At 45.1% G+C, this 12,115-nt stretch overlaps 2 protein-coding genes across 2 annotated transcripts; one reads left to right on the forward strand and one right to left on the reverse strand.

Annotated features, from left to right (window-relative positions):
• Positions 1-785: 785 nt before the first annotated feature.
• Positions 786-6,755, reverse strand: CSUI_005943 (diphthamide biosynthesis protein 2-related domain-containing protein). The gene is made up of 6 exons (XM_068066109.1): positions 5,187-6,755; positions 3,979-4,662; positions 3,183-3,434; positions 2,445-2,559; positions 1,498-1,557; positions 786-1,093 (listed from the first exon to the last, which is right to left on the reverse strand). Exons 1-6 carry the CDS (start codon positions 5,856-5,858, stop codon positions 849-851), a joined length of 2,028 nt encoding a protein of 675 aa, XP_067921916.1. The 5' UTR covers positions 5,859-6,755; the 3' UTR covers positions 786-848.
• Positions 6,756-6,911: 156 nt separating this feature from the next.
• CSUI_005944 (rnb family domain-containing protein) lies at positions 6,912-12,115 on the forward strand (the record flags this gene model as incomplete). The annotated part of the gene is made up of 5 exons (XM_068066110.1): positions 6,912-8,040; positions 9,011-9,189; positions 9,824-9,955; positions 11,117-11,231; positions 12,056-12,115. Coding segments are annotated over exons 1-5 (849 nt in total), but the record flags the coding sequence as incomplete, so codon positions are not given.

The following is a 12,115-nucleotide window of genomic DNA, read 5'->3' on the forward strand; positions in this document are numbered from 1 at the left end:
TAATAGAAGCGCGCCGGCCGCCAGATAAACGACAATCAGCGCAACTTGTAAGGACCGTTGAACAACCTGCAAAAGTGACGCAGTCACCACCGTTAGAGTGTGTACCATGCCGGGACTGCAGTCTTTTTTCGGATTCTAGACCGCATCACGCGCCCGCGTGATCATTTAGACCTGCCCCCATAAGGCGTGCACAGTGAGGAGTCGCTACGCATGAACCCTCGGACGAAAGTGCCTTCCCGAAAAAGTTTGGCGGCTTGTGAAGCGTCGTTGGGAAGTCACGGCGAGACCGCAGACACAATGTGCCGTCCCGAGACTGAGAAATAGAAAGCCTCCAAGGCCTCTGGGTGCAGTACGGATCCCCAGCTGTCTGTGCTCCTTTGCTGTGAGGTGCGTCCCTTACTAGGATCAGTATCCCGCGGTAGAGAGCTCGGGGCGCGCACGCGAATTTCGAAGGGCGATACCGCTTCACACCGCAACAAGACTGCCTCGCAACCGGCGGAAGGGAGGAACCCGCCGCCGGTTTTCCAAGCTTCCTCCTTCTCGCTACAATAGCACCTCATGGCACCTGTGCCTCTGGCCGATTACGTACAGGGGCCTACATTGCACCGCCGCAAGCGTGGACTCGTAGGGATCCGAAAGCGCCCCTGCGTGCTCGGACAACCCGCGCCTGATAAAAAGCCAGACCTCTAGGCGCCGGTCTGGTGCCTTAAAAGAGTTTTGACGCGGACCGCCCTTTGGCTAGTTCAGTTCACGGGGGTTGAGGTGACGGACACTCGGCCATAACCGACCAGACTTTTGTGAAGAAAGAGCATGCACCGCACAGATAACGAAGTATCGTATTGTATATTCTACACCTGTCTTCCTCTTCCTAACTCTTTTTCATACTCAATGTGCGTCCGGTGTGGGATTCCTGAAGGGACCTGCTCTAACGAAGGTTTCTTTTCCAAATGAAGCTTCTCCGTACTCCTGCTAGCACCTTGTGACGCTTTGACGCCTCCTTGCCGCTGTTGCCGAGCAAGAAGTCGGGCACGCAGCTGTTCTTTCTTATCATCGAGAGATACCTTGGGTGCCAGGCTCCCACTTCGATGCCCCGCTGCGCACGACAAAAGTAGACGCAGAAAGCACGCAGACAATCCCCGTTCCCGTTGTTGAATCGCTCTTTCAAGAGTCAGTCGAAAGCAACCAAGGCGAAAGGCTTTTTGACTGATGATTCCCTTGGCTCAAACCTGACAGCTCCCACCGCAACGAGAGAGAGAACGACGCCAACAACGCTTAGTCAGCGACAATAATACACCACCGTACGCTCCTCCCTCATAAGCAAATCTTTCTGCGTGACTTGTCTTTGGAGGCCCTCAAGAAAAACGTCGGATCATCTGGCACCTTCGTAGCCTTAAATGCTGCTATGGATTCCACACGGCGCCTTTTCCACACTACTGTCCGTCGGAACGCACACAGTTGCTCTATCACCCCTTGGTCTGCAGCCACACGCTCCCTTACCTTTCGTGTTGTAGTTGCTCCATACTCCACCGTCTTTGCTATAGTAGTCCATCGGGTAAACTGCAGGAAAGCAGATACGTCGCGCCATACTTCGGAAGTGTTTACACACATAATCCGAGGCACACCCCGGGATGTCCCTTTAAGACAAGCCGAGAGAGAAAGGAGGAGATAGCTACAAAGCTACTATCACCACAGGAATCGTGCAAGCCAAAAATTCCTCCCCGTTGAACGGCGAATGCATGGTGAAAAGTCCATCGCATTTCTCATAACAGAGCAACCAAATGGAAATGTCTGTACTGCTCCAGGAGACGACGTGAGGCGGATGTCTCATTCACCTTCACGGAGGGGTATGATCTGTCGACTCAGATCATCCATCGCTACCTCCGACCGAATCACAAAGCTAAAAGTGCTTGGTCAGTCTCGCTTTTTCCTCACTGAAGATGAAGAGATTTGTCTGATTCTTCAGAAAATGACATCTTTAGACGGCGGTTTGTGTGGAAACATGCTTAAAAAGTGTCATTCATATGTCAAGGTCGAGACGTTCTCTGAGGACAGCCCGCAGCATTCGTAAGTTTTATGAGTATTACGATGCATTTTGGGCTAGCTGGACTTCTGTGCATGCAGGCGATCCTAGGTTTCAAAACGATACGCTGTATTGTCTAAATACATCGTTGAATCTATCGAAGTGAAGGCGTCCGTCTCATATCTCATCTTTACAACACCAGAAACCCTTCAGGCCCGGGAGGCTTGGAGAAAAAGATCCTACGTGCTCCTATCTCTAAAGCTCTCCTGCAATAAGGGGAGAGAAACCGTCACCAACCCCCACACAGGCAAACATACACATACACACACAAAGCATCTTCGTGCTTTCCAGCTGTACAGGGATCAAACCAGCCCATGCATGCATATATGCAATGATGCGATCACGTGAGTTTATTTAAGCTTACTATCAGAATACTTTTCACCTCCAAAGGCAACATACGCCTCATAGGGTGTCAATAGAGGGCGACCACCGGCTGTATATCCAGCTCCCCAGTCAATGGACAGCCTCGGACATGCAACCTGCGAATTGATCGATGTGAAAACAAACACAAAGAAGGGCAACCCTTTCTCGGTGAGGAGAGAAGAAGAGAGACAAAAGGAGAAGACAGCTATGGATCAACAAACCTCTGTGCTGTCCCGCTGGCTGGACGGTCACATGGATCTTACGCGGATGATCGTGGAGGGATAATCAAGGAGGAAGGCATGTCTGGAGATCGAGAGAAGATCCCCCCGGCGAGGCGAGAAAACCTGTTGTCTCTACCTGTAACTATACATATATATATATATATATAGATAGATATGTTCACGAATGGAGATGCATGCACCTCGGGGCAAGCGAGGTCTTGTACCTTGATCTGTGACAGGCACCTTGAAATGGTGAGGGGCGTAGAAAGGAGTAGATACACGGACAACATGTTTGCCTGGTACATGCAAGTGAAATCTTCTTCGCCCTACGTCATTCATCCTTATGTACACTCCGCTGTTCGTACTCCGCTTCTGGATAAGATGCATCTTCAGAGAGGGGATTTACCTCCCTATCCTTCTCTCTACTTGCCAGTCAGCCATGTCTCCATGTCTACCGACGAAAGCACTTTCTTCTTTTCCTTTTCTCGAACTTTCCTAGCCTTCTCCTTCACTCTTACTTGAATAAAGCAGTCGATACGCTTGGTAAGAGGCTTGAGCTTTGCTGGGGTGATTTCACTTAGGAGAATTACACAGTATGGAATCCCCCGTTCTGTTAGGAGCTCGGAGATCCCTTCAAGAATGCCGACACTTCCTTGTCTACCTAGCGTGCTTAACAATAAAGCCACGTGTCTAGCGCTTCGAGCTGCATCGATAGCTGCACGTCGATTGCGATGAAGAGTCGCGTGATCATAAGACTCACGAAAGAGTCTCTGAAAAAGCAGCAAACAAAGAGAGAGGGAAAAGTATAAAGACACAAAGTTCCAAAAGAAGACTTCCATCTCTCTTGTACAGGGGAAAAGCCCATGACGAAAACTACTGAGGAATGAGGAAAGGAATGCCTTCTTTACTCAATGTACTTACCTGGAGAGAGAGGAGGCTCCGGAAGGATGACGGATCAGGTTCTACACCTAAAGAGATAAATTACCACTCTCCACTGAAAGCATAGAAGCTATCTAACTATCTAGATGGATCGGCACCCCCGACCTCTTCTCTTCCTTCTCTTATTGTCATTCAGGTGGAGAATACAAATCAGATTCGCAGCTCATCTCTCCATCCCCCGCTCCTTCTTTACTCTGCCTTTAGACCGGCCTTCTCTCCTCCTCTCATCTCTGTGTATTCCAATGAAAGAAACACAAACGCTAAGAGAAAAAGAAGAGAAGATAAGAGAGGGGGCCTGTACATCCCACACAAAGAAGAGAGAAGAGCTCTCCTTTAAGACTCTTTCTCTTTTTCTTCTTCTTCTTTCTCTCTTACCTTAACGAAAGGATCATATCGTAGAAAGGTTAATCCTGGATTCTGTATCATGCATGACTCTAAATGAAATCTCCCATCGGCGACAAAAATCACCTCATCGATTCCTTCTTCTTCTTCTTCTCCCCCTCCTGCCTTTCGATTCTTAGCGCGTGGAACTAAATCTAAGTGTGAAGTTTGGAGGCCGTTACTAATTTCTTCAACGTCTTTCTCTTCTCCTTCTTTCTTCTCTGCGACTACTTGCATTTCCATCGTAGACGCCTTTTGCCCAGAAGATGACGAAGACGGATCTTGACAAGCACAAGAAGAAAGAGAAGAAGAAGAACAACAGGAGGAAGTCTCTTGCCCGGGAGAAGAAGAAGAAGGGGGATTGCAGACATCCGTAGAAGTTCCCTTTGGTGGAGAAGATCTCTTCTGTATTGGCATTCCTTCTGTAGAGCACGTAGATTCAGGGACATGAGAGAGAGAAGAAGAACTCTCTCCTTGTTCTGCCCCCCCGCTCGTACAACATGAGGTAGAGGAAGAAGAACAACCCAAGCCGAGAATCGATTGTCTAGCCAATCGATTCCCGCCAGGAAGCTTCGGAGCTGTACAGCCAAGAACTTCACCAGCGGTCAGTGGAGCTCTTTGAGGAATGAGAGGAGGTACGAGGAAATAGCCATCTTGATCTAACTGTCTTTTAGCTGCCTAAGATGAAATAAAGGAAGGACAAGAAGAGAAATGAGAAACAACATGCGAAGTGATAGAGAAAGAAGAAGAGATTGATAGACAGACAGACATTTCCATCGAAATACATATGATCAAGAAGGAGATCCATACAGCAGCTGTTCCATCACCCCCAGTTGAGGAGAAGATCTCTGCCATTCATGCGTATTTTCGAACAAGGAGAAGAAAACACGAGGGATTTCTACAGACACGACCGTGTCTACTGCAAGTCTCTCTTTCAGGGCGAGGAGATGTCTTGATCGAAACATCTCCAAGATAACACAGGGTGTGAAGTGGGGGGAGAACTCGGGAGAGGGCATTAACCAATACAAAAAAGGTCGGCCACGATTGTATAGTAGAAGACGTAAAAAGCTACACATGCATGTATAATATCTATCTATCTATCTTTAATTTATTTATGACTATGTATGGAACGGACGTGTGTATCATATCCTTTCCTTTAGTTTCTTTCGTTGGTTGATGTGTTCTTTCATCGATCTTCTTACCAGAACAACTTTAGCATATTGAATTGTCCCTAGAAGAGCGAGCCTTGTATCTCGAGAGAAGTTATACTTCAAGATCTCACAGAGAGGCAAAGGGTCAAGCAGAATATCTACAAAGACATATAAACAACCTAGACCTTTCTGCTTTCTCTCTTCTTCCTGCTTGTCTGTTTCTCTTCTTCTTCTCTGTCCTTCTCTTGGGGTTGTTGACGAACGTGGAGAAGAAGAATAAAAGGAGGAAGCGTTGCGAAAGACACGTGTGTGTGACGTAGGAACAAGACATGAATGGCCGTAGTGTATAAGAAAGTCACAGCCAAGTATCGATGCTGTGAGATCATCGATACAACAGGCGCCGTAGGTGACGTCACTAAGGATTGTGATATGTTCTACTGTCTGAGAAAAGAACTTAAGAATCGAAGCTAGCTGAAGAGACCAAGCTAAGAGACCTTCTGGTAGCTGTAGAGCAACATGGCGACAGCATTCTCGATCTAATCGCTGTAAAGACTTCACAATTTCAAAGTCATAGTTGGAAGGAAGATACGTCTCGACAGCTTTCTCTAACAGAACAAGATACTCAGGATCAGAAGGAGAAGGGGGGGAGGAAGGAAGAGAAACAGTCGGAGAAGATGAAGAAGAAGACGAAGATGAAGATGAAGAAGAAAATAAAGACACCATGGTGAGAAAGAGAGATTCTGGTTGTGTGAGAAGACGACGTTTACGAGAGTTGAAGAACGTCTCTTTCTTAGAAACGATAGTAGCAGGAGACCGAACTACAGTGTAACTTCAGGTGTATGTACACCTCATTTGTCCTTAGGGGCGGGGGTTCTCTACGTGAATAAGAGATAGGAAACGCATACCACATCTTTTGAAACCTCTCCTTCTCCTAAAATACATTGTCCTAAACTTCTTTCTGATGGTCAGTCGCACTCTTCTTTCATGAGCCGCCTTTCTTCTTCACCATTCACTCTCTCACTTTGGATCTCCTTACAACACAAAGGCTACCGAAGAGGGACGGTTCTTCTGAAAAGCTACCAATCCGTTTCTTTCAAAAGGACTTCGTTTCTTTCTCTCCACCTTCTCATTCCTCTTCTCTTCTCAAGAGATGAAAAAGAACTTTTTAACTGTTAAGGTGAAGATGAAGAATCGCAAAAAAAGGGAGTGAAGAGAATTGCCAGGAAAAGCAACTTGACTTCTTAGATCAAAGGTATCTTTATCTTCACTTAACCCACCTCCAAGAGAAAGATAACCAAACGGATTAAAGAAGGCCGAGAAAAAGAAGAGAAAGCAGAAGGAAAGAGAGATAAGAAGAAGCTAGGGGAATAGAAAGCACTGTGTCGATCTTCTGAGGAAACCCGTCATAAGGATGTCTGTTTGGAAGAAGAGAAAGAAGAAGCCTCTCCCTTGTGCATGCAGTTCTTTCTTCTCTATCTGCTACGTGTAGAAGTCCAAATGTTCCGCTTAAGAGATGAAAAAGAAAAGAAAAAAGAAGAGAGCAAGTCAGAAAGAACAGAGCTATATCGGATGTGAATAGTTGGGACTCCCTGAAGGTATTTTGTCGGTCGATCTTCATCTACCTACCTTGCGTCTGAAGGGGAGAACAGCATCGACGTTGTCGACTGGGCTGGCAGTTATCGCGCATGCAGGGAGAGAAAAAAGAGTCTCTTCTGTGTGACATTTGCGTAGGGAGGGGGGAAGCTCTCTGTCAAATTCCGGAGATCATCAGACAAGAAAGCTTCCTCGGTTTCCTGCGAATATCGGATGACAAGCGAGAAATCTAGCGGAAGACTCTCTTTTCTTTGTTGTTCTCAGGTGTACATACATCCGAATGGTCTCCTTTCCTTCGTCGGAGAGGACTCGTCGGGGATCGATGAGAAACCTTTTTTGTGCATGCTTCTCATGCTTCTGCGATCAATCGATCGATCGATTGATCCATTCTTTCAATGCATTTTCGCATCCTCTTGAAAGAAGGGTCTCAGAGAATAGATAAGTCTTTGATCCGAGCTATCTTCTCCCTTGTGTCGATAAGAAGTCTCTCTTCAGAACCCTCTGGAGCTCGTCGCTTCTTTGTTTGATGTTCGTCTTCAAATTTTTTCCCCCGTCTTTCTCTTCATTTCTTTCTCACCTACATGTTCCTCTGTCTTTTGTTTCTTCTTCTTTCTTTCCAAATCTTCATTTGCGTCCCCCCTGCTTTCTTTTCTTCTCGCTTTTTCCTCGCGTTCTCTAGAAGCCTCTCTGGCTCGACAGAAAGCCATTCTACGCGCTCGCTCAACACAACGATGATCCTGACTGGTCTCTCTTAGCCCTTTCCTCTCAGTATCATTCTTCTTCTTCTTCTCTCCAGTCTTTGTATGGACTTCAGCGACCACATAGTCTCTCAAAACTTCTCAACAGCTTATTGACGAGAGAGCAAAGTATCCACAGCTGCATGTGCCTATTCGTATCATCAAGCATAGACTGATAAATAGAGTGGGGAGAGAGAGAGACAGAGAGACTATGGAAGAAGGGAAGAAGATGGTGAAGAGAAAGATACAGGAGGAAGAGGAGGATGATGAAGAAGAAGAAGACCAGGAAGAACAACAGGAATGGCTCCATCCTGAGAGAGAAGTTGAAGAGACAGATACCTCAGACAATGAAGAAGAAGAAGATGATCAAACAAGGGGGATGGGAGGGAGAACTGACAATAGAAGACTAATTACGTTTCTTAAAGCGACAAGAAGAGGAAAGATTCGCAAGATAGTCCGTGAAATTTACCTAAGAGACGATATTCCATGCGGTCTACGAGGATGTTGTTTCTGCTATCCCGAGCCTGAAGATGATCGACGTGAAGAGGAAGATCACGATGGGTCAATCCAAGGAGGTAAAGAGAGAAAGATTCTTATCGAGAGATGGGATTGCCTCTTCTCTTTGCTCTTCTCTTCCTTCTCTTTGCTCATCTCTTCCTTCTCTTTGCTCATCTCTCCTTCGCGTGTTCTTCCTGTCCACAGTCCCTTAGATGGGTTATGTTACGATAATTTCTCTCTCTCTCTCTTTCTTCATTCTTGCTTGGTCGTCTCTCTTCACTGTCGCCATTATTTCAGTCTTCGTCTTCCTCTTTTGTAGTTGTATCATCTTTTTGTTCTCTTTTCCTCTTCTCCAGTCTATGGGTCTTCTCCCTTTTCCTCTCCTTCTCTCTTTTCTCCTTTCGTTTTCGCTTCTTCGTATGTGCTTCCTTCTTTCTCTGTGTGTTCTCCCTTTCATTCAATCTCTTCTTTCCTATTCTTGTCATCAAGCCTTTTCTTCTTCTGCTTCGCTCCAGTCCTTTTCTGCCTGTCTGCGCTTTTCTCATCTCCTCATTCTTTCTTTTCCTGTAGAGTTCATCTCTCCCTCTCGCTGAACACGATTCCTACTGTCTGTACACCCGACATACCGTCTCTATACATCACTCTCTTTCGCGATGGTCTTTGCTTGACTGCTTATCTCTGCCTACTACTCGTGCCCTAAGTCACTATCCACTCTCTTTTCGTCGCAGTTCTTCTTTTCTTGTATATTCACTATCAGACCATATCTCTCATTCTCCTCATTCCTGTCGATCTTCTCTCCTCCTTCCTTTTTCTCTTCTCACTTAGACATCAACCGACAGCTAGCTAGCTGTCTTTACCGTAGGAAGAGACACTCGACTAGCGGAATGAAAAGGGGGATTCTTTCATGAAAGAAGCAGAAATTCAAATTCCCTCGAATCGACAAAGATCTTGCAGAATATCCCTTCTACAAAGTCCATGCTGTCTCTGTGCGTGTCGCTCTGTCTCCGTCTCTGTCCGTGTTGTGTCTACCTTCCTCTTTCTTCTTAGGGAGAATAAATGAGATAGAACGCCGAGGAGAAGGAGGAGGAAGAGGAGACCGAGGTGTTTTGAATATGGATGAACGTATCTTAATCTTCGATTCGCAGGCTTTACTGGATCACATCGATTTTCTTCAAGAAGACCCTTCCGCCACCAACTGCTTAATTCTCTCATCTGTTCTCTCTCAGGTACTTCTTCTATCAGCAGCCGCATCAACACCTCCACATAGATAGCACCCACATGTATCTGTATAGATATAGGAGCTAGAGATACTATGTACATAGCATATATAGATATACATACATGGAGACTTAGGTCATATGTGGAGAGATGTCACAGAGAAAGTATAGCAATCTTCCCTACCCGGTCTAAGGAGTACGATCTCTCCATTACTGAACGCCTCCATATAGACTTCTTCCCCTTTATATATGTGGATGTATATACTCTGCACATGTACATGCGTAAATACATATATATGCATGCATATACTCTGCATATATTTGTCTATATAGACAGGAGTGTGTGGCTGATCATAGGTGAGTCGCAGACGCTTTGTATGTTCATGGAGTGGGCACATATGCTTCTGTCGACTTCTTTCTATCATTCTGTACACCGTGCATGCATCCGCGATCCTTTGTCAGGAATAAGAATGATCGATGTCTCTTGTCACACACTTTCCAGAGAGAGGCAGGAAGAAAACTCGCTTCTTCTCGCTTTTTACGATAGATTTGAGAGTGCTATGAATAGCCCTCTCAAACCGAGGAAAGTTCTCTCTTTAATGCTTGTCGCCCTCATGATTTTTCTGCCTTCGGCTTATATTAGGTCAAGCATACGAATGTCCAGACCTACTCAACTCTTCGTGCCTTATGTCGACAATCTACTGAAGAGGATGAAGACGCAGGAAAAGAAAATTTCTCTTCACGTCATCTCTCCTCCTCTTCGAATTCGCTCAAGGTATGGAAACGATCATAGGGGGAGAGAGATGTGAGAGAGCGTCACTCTTTACAGACTTCTCTCTACAGGGTTAGGTGTGAATATCTGAATGCATGCGCATGTGTGAAGATGTATGAAGAGAGATGTGTGAATACTCTATAGTATGTGTATGAATGCACTTGCACGAGGGATCCATATATGGAATTATGAATAGTCATGTATGCATCTGTATGAATGTGTATGAATACGTATGTATATATATCTATATAGAATATGTATGTGTGGACGCCTTACTTCAATAAACAGACAAGAAGATCTATCTATCTATCTTTCTTTCTTTGACCTGCCTACTTTTAGGCTATCTCTCTATCTATCTTTTAGCTATCTAATCCTTCTTCTCGATGTGTGTGTATCTCTGTCTATATATTCATTTATTGTTTAGAAAGGGACCGGTATGAACCAAGTAGGCCTTTTTGTCCGTTAGAAGCAGCTGATAGTCTATCTCTCCTCAGACGTTCTTTCAGCCATTCTCCTCCACCTTTCACAAGCACGCCTGCCCTGTCCCTATTTCATATCAAACAAAGCTATCTCTCAACTAAACTTTCAGCTGATAAGATATGCAGGCGATATATGAAAGCTTGCCAGGAAAGATCTGTCTCAATGCTCGACTTCTTCGGTACCATGTGAAGACCCTCTTTACCCGTCACATACAGTCGAGATGTCTACATAGATAAATCATCTCCGCCGCTCTGTCTTCTCTCGCATCCTTTCCTACTACTCCCGGATATATATCATGTATACACATATGTATATCTGTATATATATATATATATGTCTGGGTCTATAGACGTAGATATAATTGCATATACATACCTCTCGCTTTCTCTCTTTATTTATAGATGGAGACGCAGCTTAAGTATAATAGAGGGTTTGGTAATGAATGAAGTGAAGCAGAGATAGAGTGAGGTGTATGGCCGACATAGAGCTCAGCGTGGTGAATGCAAGTCTTTTTATAGCTAGATACAAATCTCATATATATACTACCTTCCTCTCTTCTCTCTTGATATAGATGCATATGTGCTGTATGTACACACCGCACAACGACGGTAGGAACGAAAGGCACCCCTTCTCTTCTCTTGACTCATCCTTCTTCTTCTGATTTTCTTTCCCTTTTTCTGGTAGGCCGGCAATGAGAGAGGATCGATCGCTTCTTCCTCTTCTTCTTCATCTTCGTCACGGCCCTTCTTTATCTTTAGTAATGAGTTCTTCAGGCCTACCTTCGTTGACAGAAGAGAAGGTTCGTCTCGCTGGTCAGCACTCAACTTCTTCTTTCTTGTTTCTCTTCAGAAAAAGTGGCCCTTGTTCTCCCCTTCTCTTCTTTCAGTCTCTCGTCTTCTTGAGGATACGCTCCTCAACAGATGCATGGCAAGTTGTACCTATGGAAGTGAAGGAAAGGCTGCAGAGAGAGAGACAAAAGAAAGAGAGGGAAAGAAGGATGATATCTAGCACCGGACTGTGGAGAAAGAAAGAGAGAAAGAAAGCGATGACCGTTGGTCTATCTATCTATCTATCTTTAGTCTATCTATCTCTTTATCTCTTTGCATATCTAAGGCACTTCTTCACTAGGTTGTCGTTGTAGTAGCTAGTTGCTTCGTCTCCTCACACTAGGAAACTCTTCGTGTCTTTCTCCCATGTGGAATGCTGGGTCTATCTTCTCTAGATCAGAAGAAGACCGTCACAAGACCTCTCTCTCTCTCTTTCGCTCTTTTCTCTCTCTCTCTCTACATATATGTATGTATCTGCATGCAGACCAGTTCAACTTTCTTTCTTCTTGCCCTTTCTTCTCCAGTCTGTCTGTCTTTCTGTTCTTATTTCTCGTTTCATGTCCTCATTCTCTTGCTTTCATGGTCCTATCGTTTTTCCTTTCTTCCTTCTTGGCTATGAATTTCTCCTCCATTCTTCATTTTCTTCTTCTTTTTCTTCTGGTCTCTGTCCTTTCGCGTTGCCCTTCTTTCTCATTTCTCTCTACTGCTTTCTTCCCCCCTTGTTTCGTTTTCTCTCTCGCTTTTTATGGTTTCTCTTCTTCTCTTCATTTTTACTTCTTTCTTTTCTGATCTGTAGAAGAGACGCTTGAGGAGAAAGATCGGCGGGGCATGTGGAAGGCAGCTCGTTGGTACAGTC

The sequence above is a fragment of the Cystoisospora suis genome (assembly GCF_002600585.1).
Source record: "Cystoisospora suis strain Wien I chromosome Unknown contig_2950, whole genome shotgun sequence".
NCBI classification, from domain to species: domain Eukaryota; phylum Apicomplexa; class Conoidasida; order Eucoccidiorida; family Sarcocystidae; genus Cystoisospora; species Cystoisospora suis.

Coding starts and splice junctions, on each gene's coding strand:
- CSUI_005943 (XM_068066109.1), bottom strand. CDS start 5,858: ATGGTGTCTTTATTTTCTTCTTCATCTTCATCTTCGTCTTCTTCTTCA. Junction 2,560..3,182: donor GTATCGACTGCTTTATTCAA/GTAAGAGTGAAG, acceptor ATCAATTCGCAG/GTTGCATGTCCGAGGCTGTC. Junction 1,558..2,444: donor AGGTGAAAAGTATTCTGATA/GTAAGCTTAAAT, acceptor GCTTTCCTGCAG/TTTACCCGATGGACTACTAT.